This window comes from Knufia obscura (genome assembly GCF_036327395.1).
Source record: "Knufia obscura strain CCFEE 5817 isolate CBS 148926 chromosome Unknown scaffold_7, whole genome shotgun sequence".
Taxonomy (NCBI): Eukaryota; Fungi; Ascomycota; class Eurotiomycetes; order Chaetothyriales; family Trichomeriaceae; genus Knufia; species Knufia obscura.
In genome coordinates, this window is record NW_027042693.1 from 49035 (window position 1) to 61291 (window position 12257).

Below are 12257 nucleotides of genomic sequence, written 5' to 3' on the forward strand. Positions count from 1 at the left end.
TCAGATCCTTAAGTGCGACGCCCCTTCGCCGTACCCGTCGTGAACGGAACGGATTCATCGTCAAACGGCGAGCTTCTTGCGTCGTGTTGAGCGACATTGCTGGACACCGCTGATCTGCTTAGCTAACGCCGAGGTCCGTAACTTACTGAGGGGTCAATAGCTCTGCCTAAACAGGTCTTGCTGTTCAATTGAATTTGTTGCTGACTGTTCAATCGCTGAGGGACCGTGACATGAACCGGTTTGTCGGGCACATCAACTCCTGCAGCTTGATCGATGGCTTCCGATGCGAGGTGAAGGAATCTTGAATAAACGCAGACACCCAGATGAGCCGCGGTGTTAGATAACTAGGATGGAGCTTGGCAACGGAACATAGTTCTCCCGACAGCTGCTATGTGTTCCGGCCCCCAGGAACGCAAAGGGGTCGCCAAAGCTGCCTAATCTGTGCTTGTAGCGGCCATGTTGGCTCCTTCGGTGATAAATCATGGTTCCGTGCTCACCACTCACCGTGCATGAATATAACCATCAGGCCGAGGTGTTGGAGCTTAGCAATCCTCGTTCAACGTACTGCTACAGGTTTGTCAGAGGTGTTCTGTTTTCAGGCACGAAACAGTACGTCACCGTTAGGAGGTCCCACAGTCTATGCAACATGCTCCTCACAAACCGATAGCGACTCCGTCGGTGTTACCCCAGTATGTGCTACTTAAACAGACTGCCGAGCCCTTAGGACGGCGCGAGGGCTGCCTATCCAACAGATGGTGCTCGTCTCTGAACTGGCTGCTTTTCAAAATGTTGCTTTCCATCCGTCGTTGCTTGCTGACTTGCTTGTGCTTCCTCGCTCATTTTGGCACCGCAGTTAATCCATCAGTAGACCTTTCATATAGCAAGTTCGAAGGCACTACCCTCGCCAACGGCATTACACAGTGGCTTGGAATACCTTTCGCAGCACCACCAATCAACGAGTTGAGGTTCTCCCCACCAGTTGATCCTCCAAAACGGCCCGGTGTGCAGCAGGCGAACGAGGTAAGGCAGGCTCGGAAGCCTCGTGCATTCATTGTCCGTTCTCTGAGTTCTTGCTGACATGGCACTCTTTAGCAAGGACCCATATGCATTGGAACAGGCCCTAGCACGGTCCCTTCTACTCAGTCCGAGGACTGCCTGTACTTAGCTGTGTTCGCGCCAAGTGGTGCCACACCACAGTCAAACCTACCCGTTTTTGTCTTCATCCAAGGGGGCGGCTTCAATACCAATGCCAATTACAACCTCAATGGCACAGGTCTATTGGAAGCGTCCGGCAATAACATCATTGTTGTAACCTTCAATTACCGCGTCGGACCGTGGGGCTTCCTGGCGGCATCTTCAACGGCGGAAGGGAAGCCAGTCGCCAATAACGGGCTTCGTGATCAGCGTAAAGTTTTTGAATGGATTCAGAAGTACATCTCTGCATTTGGGGGCGATCCGAAGCATGTTGTGATAGGTGGCGACAGCGCTGGTGCCGCCTCGATCTCACTCCACCTGGCAGCCTATGGCGGTCGGAATGACAATTTGTTCCATGCCGCTGCCGCCGAGTCTGTCTCTTTCGCGACAGTTCTCACCCCCGCAGAGTCTCAATATCAATACGACAACTTTACTAGTGCTGTGGGCTGCGATGACGCCGACGCGGCGAGGTCATTAGAATGCCTCCGAAGCAAGTCTGCAGCAGAACTGCAAGCTCAGAACTTCAACATCCCCTATCCAGGACAGAAAGAACCACCTCTATACATGTTCAATCCGACACTGGATGGAGACATCATCACCGACTTGACGTACGTCGCTTTTGAGCAAGGCAAGTTCATCGACGTCCCGGTCATCATAGGAGACGATACGAACGGAGGCACAGTCTTCACGCCACGAAACACATCGAATGTTGAAGAGAGCAACGCATTCTTGATCCAGCAGTTCCCCTATCTGACCTCCGACAATCTCGCAGAAATTGACAAGCTCTATCCAAACCAGAACCAGTCCGCTTGTCCAGCGAGCGGCTGCTGGTGGCGCCAAGTCAGCGATGCCTATGGCGAGATGCGGTATATGTGCCCAGGTCTATATATCAGCAGTGCCTATGCAAACGTCTCGTCGAGTTCAGGGCGTGTCCGGCGTAGCAGCATGGACTCCTTTGTCGGTGGCGGATCGCTCCGAGCCCGTGGGCACAAGACACGCGCGAAATCGTACGCCTACCGGTACAACGTTGAAGATCCAGCACAGATCGCAGAGGGTGTCGGAGTCCCACATACCGTCGAACTCAATGCGATTTTCGGTCCAACTAATGTCCCTCCTGGTGCACCAGCATCGTATTTTGAGGGTGAAAGCAATGTGAACGTTGTACCTGTGATCCAGGCGTACTGGACAAGTTTCATTCGCAGTTATGACCCAAATACATACAAGCTGGAGGGCTCCGCAACATGGGAAGAGTACTATAGTGGAGATCACGAGCCTCGAAGGTTGCTGTTCAACACTGGAGGTGAGACGGAGATGGAGCAAGTCGACGCTGGTCAGCAAGCGAGGTGTGCTTACCTGCAGAGTATTGGGCCGAGCATCAAGCAGAAGTGATGCAACTACGACGAACGAAACATGAATTATGAATGATGAGATATTTACACCAAGCAACTTAAAGCACCAACCGCCTCAAAGCCATGTCGACCTTGATCACCAGCTACTATTTAAACAGGTTTGGCAAGGTTCCCGAAGTGTCAATGAAGAATGCCGCACAGTGGCGAGAGGTAGCCTGGAAAACCACGATTTCAAGAGCATCGTGCCTTCCGAATGCGCTTGCAATTTCTGCTTTGGCGGAAGGTATAATTGACAGCAAACACAATCAACGACTTGGTGGTAACCATTCGTTCTACGTGTGGTTTATTCACTCAACAGTCCAGCTACCCGACAGCAAGCGTGCACTTCCCTTCAAGGTTTGATAGGTAGGCGAATTATACATGTCACTTACGAACCACCAAAAGTATACATATTTGACGATCTGCGACTACCTCTTCTACGTTCTCCATTTGACCTGCCTAAGACAAGTACTGATAGCTAGCGACTATCCCTTCTCATTGACCACCTCACCCGAAACTACTCCCTTTGGTGTTCACGATGGCCTCACGGGGTGCACCAGCCATGACGTTTCTACTGATCACATATTTGGTGTCCTTCGCTCTAGCAGAACCCATGTTCCATGTCTTCTGGCCCTAAAATCCCAAGCAATAGTCACTACTACAGTGATGTACCTGATGGAGAACCTGCCACGAACGACGAATTTTGGAAGATGCTGAAAGCTGATAGCAGCGACTACTCACGTTCTCAGAGTAACATAATCGGCGACGATGGTTCAACTTGGTGGTTTATCGCGAAGATGGAGAAGGCTTTGGTTGAGGAGAAGTACAAGAAGTGGAAGATGGTGAGTATTGGCAACATGCTAGGCGTCAGGGTTCGATCTGACTCCGCTGCTAGGGTGGTGTCGTTATCAACATTGACGACGAAGGTGAATCAGATTCTTCCATGACTCGCATCACCAAGCAACGACCGACGACGACACGTAACGCTACGATGGTAAAGAGAGATACCGAAGCTCAACATGGGGCACCAAGACAGCTGAAGTTCCTCTCGCTCCCCTCAAGTGCAAACAACGACCTCGATGGGACAGACTCATACAAGTACGACGTCTCTGCCGGTAAGGGCACCCGAGTCTACGTCATAGACAGCGGGTTGAATTTCGGACACAATGTAAGTCCCATTCATCATCGTGCATCGACCGAACACAATATTTCTGACCGATATACAGGAATGGACAAGCGACGAACGCCGCCAAGACCCCGAATTCCTCTTCGCCGAACCATTCTCCGCCCACCACCAAGAAGATCTCGACAAGGAGACCGGCCACGGCACATGCTTGGCTGATCTCGCCGTCGGTCGTGTGAACGGCGTCGCCAAAGAAGCTGATCTTACCGCGGTACAGATCGACGACTTCACCAACGAACGACTAAAACATCTACCCTGGGAATTGACCACCGATGCCCTCTCCAAGGTTGCAGACGACATCTCCAAACGTGAGCTAGGTGAGAAGGCGGTTGTTTTGATAGCCTTCACCGCACCCAAAGGCGAGGACGGTTCACCGTACCAGGACGTGTTCCAGAAGGCATTTATCGCGATTATGGAGCAACTCGACAGCCTTGACGTAAGTTTAGTGGTCGCTGTGCCGAATGACCAGCAGTGTGATTCACTGCCATGTATCCTGGGAGACCCGAGTCATGAGCACCATATGCCAAACCTGATTACTGTGGGCGAGGGTCTGATCAACGATGGCGACTACAGCTCTCCCGACGAAGACCTCGAAGACTGGGTGACCATTTATGGTCCAGGCGACGATCGGTCTGGCGGAGATTACTGGGATCCTGGGTTTGATTGCCTGGCTCCGGAAGGGGATGAGAACTCGGACATTGGGCAGGGTGGGACGTCGCATGGTAAGCTTCACCTTTTCCTTCTGCGTCCTGTTTCTATGTGAACTAACACCTTCTCTTCACAGCTTCTGCCATGGTTGCTGGTCTGATGGCGTACTACAAAGGCTTGGGTCTGAGCAACCACGATGCCAGAGCAAGACTGCTGAGTGATGCATACAGGCGCAAGCCGGATGGGCCAGCGATGCCGTGGAATGGTCATGAATAGCGACTTGGAGTACAGGACCTGCCAAGTCAACCATACATGTTGACCCACAAGCTCACTACGGCCACGGTAGAAGAAGAGACCAGATGAACCAGATGTTTCCTTCCGCATAAGCAGGCGCCATAACAGTTCCTTTGTTATAGGTATGGGAGATATCGGTCTCAGCTTGTGGGACACCCAAGCTCATCAGTTAGTGCAGACAAGCATTGACGAAAGTACGCTATAAAAGAGGGTTGATGCTCCTTTCGTCGTCATCTCTCCCAATACTATACTATCGGTCTGATACTGCTCAGCAAAATTATGCAACAGGACTATCTTACGACCACGTAAGCGTTCTTGCATTCTGGGTTCCGCCTTCAATATGCTAAAGGCGTGCCGATATCAATAGCGGGGCTTTAAACACCACGAAGATTGACCAGGATAGGAAGCCAATCAGCGATCCTAGAATGGCGCGTTGTTAATGTCCAAGACCCCCACCAGACTATGGGATCCGTACGCGCTGGCGTGTAGACGGAGTGGGGTATCGATAGGTCAGACATGACCAAGTACAGCTATAAGAATGCTGATAGCTCAATATATACATATTCGTAGCTATGTCAAGAGCCGAGGCGACGGCGACTCAAGAGTCAATTGTTGTGTCAGAGTCTTCATCATCGCCACTCAGAAACATCTCTGCGCGGAAGGATAGAAGAAGTGCACGCAGATCCTCATCAATCACAGACCCCAGATACTTAATTTTGATATTGTGGTCAATGGAATATGGTTTAGCGTAATTGATTCGGGAGTTGTAAGAAAGAGTTTGGCCCGAAACGGAAAGGTCGACACATATCGTAGGCTTTATGAATCTCTGCTCGTCAGACAATCTGCGACGCTCACCACCTAGATTGTAAAATGTCGCGTGAGCCATTCTCTCGCTATCAGTCAGCCTTTTGCCACTGTAAGTCGATATTGGGAGGCCTATCATAAATTTAGATCGACGTTGTACAATCACAAAACGCCTGATGTGGCTGTAGACCTTCTCGCCTTTGATGGTCGATATACAGCTTTGTTGATATGACCTATCGGCAGGCGGTGCGGTGAGACTTCTCCCACAATTGTCATGCCAGAATACTGCAATGACGCTGCCTGGGCGAAATAAAGTCCTTGAATGCTCCCCAGGATAGAGCCTGAAGTCTTCACCAAGCTTCTCGTTGAAATATTGTCCCGAAGGCGGAGGTACATAGGCGCCGGTCAACGATTGCTCCCCAGCTATCTTCTCAGCGTGAGGGACTAGGCTGTCATCGTGCGCTCTTAGGGCTGTTGGGACCTCTGCGGTTAGAGCAGAGTCGTTGTTCGCATTGTTGAGTCGTTGGGCAAGCGCAGCAGAGTTCGTTGCTGTGCTCCTTGTCTCTCGTACGCTAGAATCTGGTCCTGCGTAATCCTGCGCCGGTGCTCGCCTCAATGGCTTGAGATGATGGCCTGCGTCATGAGGCTTGTCTCGTTGACGTATCGTCAAGGGTTGGGCCTGACCGCTGTGCAATCTTCTACTAAAACCCGCATCTTCTATCGGGCATGGAGCGTCTCCAAGGGCAGCGAAGAAGTTGGTGTACTGTGCGACCCAGCTGGCGCTTTCCTCGGTAGCCAGATTGCTCTCCGTCGTCTTCGTCATGATGTTTGGTGCTTCCGTGGCTTGATACCCCTTTGACGTCACATGACGGTCAGTCGCGGCGACTGTGTCGCTGATGACGGGCTGTGCGCTTGTATCCGAGCTTCGGGCCGGTTTTGGTGACCAGCGGATATGGAACGAACTGTGTACGATGCTAGCCAGTACTCGCGATACCACATCGGCGCCTATTCTCGTCCATGACGATTGTTCTTGGCACGCCGTGCTAACAGTCGTTCTGAGATCATTGTAGGCGCCGATGTGGTCACCCGCATGAATTCGTGTCTCGCCATTGCCGGTGATCGCACCATAACTCCTTCGAGTTGGAGTGACAGTCCGTGTCTCGTCCTTGAGAGTTCCGACGGCTGCCTCTTTGGCAGAGCTGTCGTCATTGCCTGTGAAGTCCATGTGTCGAGTGAGTGGCTGCGAGGATGGACGATGCTCGACCGGGGCAAGATCAAGAATGGTAGGAGTCAGCTCAGCCTGAGCATCTTCGGGCGCGACATTACCACCTATCACCATCAAGGTGTCAGACCGTCGACCTTGCTTTGTCGCTATCGTTCCGCTTCTGGGTGGTCATAGTGCGTCATGCGCTGCATGGTGTTGGGTGTAATGCATAGGTCGCGGCTGAGGTCTTCGAGATATTGAACCTCCATGTGATGAGCACATTCCGCATCTCTCGCTTTGAGGTTCGCAATGCAGTCGAAGTAAGCACTGCCTAGCTAAGCGAATATGGTGGAGGTATTTCCGCCGCAGCTTGTCTCTCAAATGCCGTTCCCTGGTGGACGCACGCACGGCTGGCCTAGTCGCCGTATTCAGCCTAATGTCTGCCATCTTGCTCGGTGTGCCAAGAAGTGATCAAAGGGCTGTCACAGCGACGATAAAGTCAGTCGCAGGCTGCAAGAGTATGGAAAGAAGTGCATCACTGGATGTCAGGCGACGTTAACCACACAGTAAAATGCCGGTCTGTCCGGTCTCGTGATCGCGAGAGTCGCCAAGACGGCCTCGTGTATGCAGCCGGTAGTATCAGACAAGGCGCATTTGCCTCGTGAACAATGGGACCGAGTCCACCTTGCTGCCGCGGTCGAGTATGAAGTTATATCAACAAAGACTATAGCGCTCAGTCTAATCGTGACTTCCAACAAGTGCAACCCTCCAACGTACAGAATGCCTCCGCCCACTTCCAAACAGCACAACCTTCCGGCGAGCTCCAGCCAAGGTCACTCCGCGGAGGTGGCAGATGCCAGGTTGATTTCCAGCAACCACAGCCCACGACGGTACAGAAACCCATGGAAGAGTCGTTGACAGTGCATCTTGTCTTAGACCCTTGCTTGACGACCTGAGCCCAGGTCAGCTCAGACTTTTGAGGCACAGATTCGGACTGCGAGACAGGAGAGCTGCGCGGAGTATCTGTCTGGGACTTGCGTAAGCGAGCAGCCTTCCACTGTGAGTCGCAGATATGGCAGACGCCTTCCCAACAGAGCAGGCTTGTGTTGATGGCACTCTCTTCGGAATAATCACAGTCGTTGTCAGATCTGCTACCAGCATCGTCATCGGTCCAAATCGACCGCTCCCGCTCCTCGTCCTCCTCGTCCTCCTCTGTTCGCTCCTCGTGATCTGTGACTATGGCCTTTAGCATGGGCTTCATGGCCACAAGGTCGTCGTGCTCGAGTCGCAACTGCTCTAGAAGAACCTTATGCTCGCACGGTTCATTTGTACAGGTACTGCGGTCGTTGAGCTCCTCTTCCTTCTGCGCAAGCTGCAATTCAAGCATATCGACCAGGATTCTGTTAGCCTCAACGATACGATCTTGTTTGATCTTCAGGTGCTCGATTTCAGCTTTCAATGCTGTGACCTCATTCTTGTGCTCAAGGATCTTGTCAGTACCGAGGTTCATGGAGTTCGAAAGACACTCGAGAAGAAGATCCTGGTATGTTTTGCAGAGGCCGTGGGAGCCATCCTCGGACATGGTGGCGTTTGGTCCGTTCTTCTTGGTAAGGGGCAGGGTAAAGAAAGTAAGGTGAAAGCAACCTGAAGTCGACGGGCCGTGTTGGGCAAACGATATGCCGATATTTCCAAGGCAAGTGTCGAAGCAGAACGTCGAATTGACCCGGGATCGGTTGTGATGGTAGCCAAGACTGGATGGTCTTGTTATGCTGTTAGACGATCAGTAAAGATGTCCAACGACAATTCGACAGCTGCTCAATCGTCCCGAACGCTCCTTTCAGATAGAATCAGCGGAATGAATCGTTCTCATGAAGGTCCTTTATACTGTTGCCTGCGTAGTGACTCAGACCACTCACAAATTTCGCCACCAAGCTAGCCGAGCCTGGTACCACGCGATGCGTACCAAAGTCTTCACAACGTGAAAACCAGTAACTCTCGACTCACGACATGAGTCAGCACCGCCATGGAGATGACTGATAGCACGAGCGCACGCCTGGACTTCATTTAGCATCATTTGCGGCGCCGACACGCCTGTTCATCTTCACCACTTTCTCATCTCCGTCTTTCGCAAATGCTTCAAACACTTTTCTGTACCTCTCAAAGTCCTCAGTGAACAGAGGCATTTGGTCCGCCCACCCTGTCATCTGTCTCAGCTTACTGCTGTCCACCCACAGCGAAAAATCCATGAGATACCGCACGGACTCGACTTCAGTTTCGCTCCAGCCTTTCGGGTCTACAAGCTCGACCTTGATGTCGTAGCTCTTTTCGACTGCAGCTGCTACTTCCGCTGCTGTTTCGTAGCGATGAGAGGAAATGTTGAAAACATGGCCGGTGACCTCCTTGCGTGATGCTGAGGCAATGGCAACGTATGCTGAGGCTACATCGTTGACGTGAGTGCCGTGCATGATACTTTTTGGATTCGCATGTAGAATCAATGTACTAGTAGTGTGTGCGGCCTGTTGAGCCATAGTGAACAAGGGTGCATAGAATGTCCCACTGGAGCCGTAGAACGTTGTTGGACGCGTAAGCACTGCGTCGAAGCTGTCTTTGTAGTCGAACACCGTCGAGGACATTTCGGTTCGTGGTCGAAGATATGCTGGACCATTGAGAGGTGAGTGCTCTGTGTGAGGCTGTAGGTTTGGATCGCCGGGACGTGAAGTCATACCGTAGTCTTTGCAGCCGCTTGTGAAGATGACCAGAGGCCTTGCGTGGCCAGCGTCCTGGTTCTTGCCGGCGAGGAGCTTAAACATTTTGACGTTGTCATGAAAGTGGCTAGCTTAGTCGGTGAGGTCCTCCGTGGTCGCCGCAACGACATCGATGGGTGGAAGGCTGTCGATGAAGGCAGGAGAAGCTGCTGACCCGATGATCGGTATGACTTCGTGCTTCCATATATCAGCTTCGGCAGATTAGCGGCGGACGAGGCCAAACGTTTTCCAGCCTGCGAGGCTGAAAGCCCTAGCGACTGCATTCCCGAGGAAGCCATTTGCCCCAGTGATAAGGACTGTTTTGTTGGCCATTGTGAGTATACAAGCTGATGAGCTGGGTACAATTCTATGGTCAGAGGTAGACCAGAAACCTAGCTGTTGTACCTTGATATACATAAACTTGTCGCGAACAGGCCCATGTCTCTCATGAATGACGATCTAGGGTGCATAGTTATCTGCTGTAGCACGGGGACGTACGTGTCGTGACGATCTAGCGTCCTTGCAAAGGAGCATCCTCAGATGTCCTTATCGAGTGATTTGGAACACCCACAACCAGCTCGTCCGCCCACTGAAGCATCACTCCGAGGCTGAGATGGTGGACCAAATTGTGGTACCTGTTCTCAAGCTCTGCTCGGGCATGACACGAATCTGGTTTTGCCAGCCGTATTGTGACGTTCTAGCGCTTATCGGATTAGAAATCAGGCCATACTTTCCGGACGATCATAGACCAGCGTAGTGTAGATGCGACGAGGCGGCCAGGACGTCGCTAAGCTGTCGTGTCTCGATTTGTCACGATGAAGGCAGAGAAGACGACGACTCGTCGTTGAGGACGCGACACGAGTGCGCCAAGAAATTGGAGGCCCAGAGCCCTCCTTCCTCGCGGCACTCGAATCTACTGCCACGCGCCAGGTGCCACGGGGCGAGTTGGAACAGACCAGACTGCCAGAGACATTAACAACTATATATTATGTACTATATATGTACTATATATGCACAAACAACAGAATGTTCACCAAGCTTCGAGATCGTGAAGCAGTAGCAGCCAATTTGAAAGCTGGACATGGATGTTAATCACCTCGAGTTATTCTTGAGTCATTCATGTAAAGAGGCTGCTGTCGGAATGCAGATAAGCCTCCTGATAACCTGATAACTTTTGAAGCCTGAAACCCTCCCGAGGACGCATATTCAGCTCTTTAGTGTTGAGAGCGCGCTGGTGCTGGATCGCTCATCTGTCCCAGTGTTGTCTCTATCCATCACAAATTATGAACAGTATGTACCAGTACCGCCCATTGCGGATGTATGACCAATCATGCGATGTTTTACCTTCTCTTCTTGCCACCCTTCCCAGCACTTCCCGGTGTTCCAGGCTTCGCAGCTGCTGGAGCGGGACCACCAGCTGGAGCAGCACCCGCAGGACTGCTAGTGCCATAGGTGTTTGGTGCAGGTCTCCCAGCGTTGCCTGCCATTCGCCGGCCCATGAACTGTCTCGACGCAAATGAGATGACAATCATAATGAGCCAACTAGGTGTGCTTCCCAGCGCCCAGATGAAGTAACCTAGATACTCCTGCACGCCAAATTTTGCCAGCATACCATCGACCGGGTGCAGGACACCGGAGTACTCAGGTACGTCCATAATGTAGCTGCCCGGTGCGCGTGATGCGAGGCGTACGATCTCGTCAGCCGTAGTCGATGTTACATTCAAGTCCTTGACACGTAACGGCGACGTAGGCTTGTATGTCGGATCCAGTGAATTGAGTTGGGGAACTGTGAAATGGAAAATCGAAGGGCAAGAGGCTGCCCAGGCACTGCAGAGGACGGGTTCCTTCTCGCAGTCTACCTGTCCGAGTTTGAGTTCAGACGAGCCTGCTGACTGTGGCAACGCTGCGAGAAGCGGAACGGATTGCTATCAGGTCAGAGATTAGGTATTGTTCGTATGCTGGGCCGAGGGCTTTTATATGGCTTGACTTACATTCCAAGCTGCATCAGCCTTCCCACATCTCCCAAAACAGCTCTTGTTTCCACCGGTCACGTAGATCAACCATTCTTCCTCGCCGTCTATCTTGGGCTGCAGCAGCCTTTGGTAATTGCGGATGTTGATCTTCTGGACTTTCTTGTCCGCTACTGCAGAGTCTCCCGCATCGATTGGGTTGGGGATTGATGGTGTGACGGACGGAATATACGACTTTGCTTTGTCAAACCATCCTGCCGCTTTCTCCTTGAGGGGTATCTGTGCGTCTTGTGCGAGCGCGACACTGAAAAGTAGCGATGCGACGATGGAGCTCTTCATGGTGGGCGATGCGCGTTAGGTTGATCGAAGACAGGAAGGCGCGCGTATACTGAGCTGTACTTGAGAAAGACGGCAAGAATCGTCTCAAGAGAGAAGGAACGACGGCCTCTTCGTACTGAGAACAATTTCAATTACTTGCTCGAGTCTCATGCACAATGATGAAGATAGACGATCGTTCAGGGTCTGAGCTGCAGAAAACACGTGGAGAGATTGGGTCGTGCTTCCGCCCCCACAAAGCATATTCCGGGGGTGTCATGATGCCGAACGAGTAGCAATGAAGCATCTTGTAACGGTGAAAGAATTGTGAGCAACTTGAATTCCCTTCATTGTACAACTTGCTACAGCATTAGAGAATTCTAGGTTTCGTCTGAAGAGCCCGATATGGTTTCGTGCTGGCTGCTTCCCGGCAGGACACTTTCCTCAAGCTGCGAGTCTCATCAGCGTTCCCTGCCTCCATGTCAACTCGCCGACGATGCGACCCAGCATTCC

General features: G+C 51.9%; 5 protein-coding genes across 5 annotated transcripts; 2 read left to right on the forward strand and 3 right to left on the reverse strand.

The window, feature by feature from the left end:
* Nucleotides 1-786: 786 nt before the first annotated feature.
* PMZ80_006208 (uncharacterized protein) lies at nt 787-2583 on the forward strand (the record flags this gene model as incomplete). Its single annotated transcript, XM_064874621.1, has 2 exons — nt 787-1020; nt 1093-2583. 2 exons carry the CDS (start codon nt 787-789, stop codon nt 2581-2583), a joined length of 1725 nt encoding a protein of 574 aa, XP_064729021.1.
* A 619-nt stretch (nt 2584-3202) lies between these two features.
* Nucleotides 3203-4689, forward strand: agn1_1 (Glucan endo-1,3-alpha-glucosidase agn1; the record flags this gene model as incomplete). Its single annotated transcript, XM_064874622.1, has 4 exons — nt 3203-3424; nt 3478-3750; nt 3809-4487; nt 4550-4689. The coding sequence occupies 4 exons, from the start codon at nt 3203-3205 to the stop codon at nt 4687-4689; spliced, it is 1314 nt and encodes a 437-aa protein (XP_064729022.1).
* A 616-nt stretch (nt 4690-5305) lies between these two features.
* On the reverse strand, nt 5306-8297 carry PMZ80_006210 (uncharacterized protein; the record flags this gene model as incomplete). Its single annotated transcript, XM_064874623.1, has 2 exons — nt 5306-6840; nt 7493-8297. The coding sequence occupies 2 exons, from the start codon at nt 8295-8297 to the stop codon at nt 5306-5308; spliced, it is 2340 nt and encodes a 779-aa protein (XP_064729023.1).
* Nucleotides 8298-8775: 478 nt separating this feature from the next.
* PMZ80_006211 (uncharacterized protein) lies at nt 8776-9525 on the reverse strand (the record flags this gene model as incomplete). The annotated part of the gene is made up of 1 exon (XM_064874624.1): nt 8776-9525. The coding sequence occupies one exon, from the start codon at nt 9523-9525 to the stop codon at nt 8776-8778; it is 750 nt and encodes a 249-aa protein (XP_064729024.1).
* Nucleotides 9526-10799: 1274 nt separating this feature from the next.
* PMZ80_006212 (uncharacterized protein) lies at nt 10800-11768 on the reverse strand (the record flags this gene model as incomplete). Its single annotated transcript, XM_064874625.1, has 2 exons — nt 10800-11384; nt 11451-11768. The coding sequence occupies 2 exons, from the start codon at nt 11766-11768 to the stop codon at nt 10800-10802; spliced, it is 903 nt and encodes a 300-aa protein (XP_064729025.1).
* Nucleotides 11769-12257: the final 489 nt, after the last annotated feature.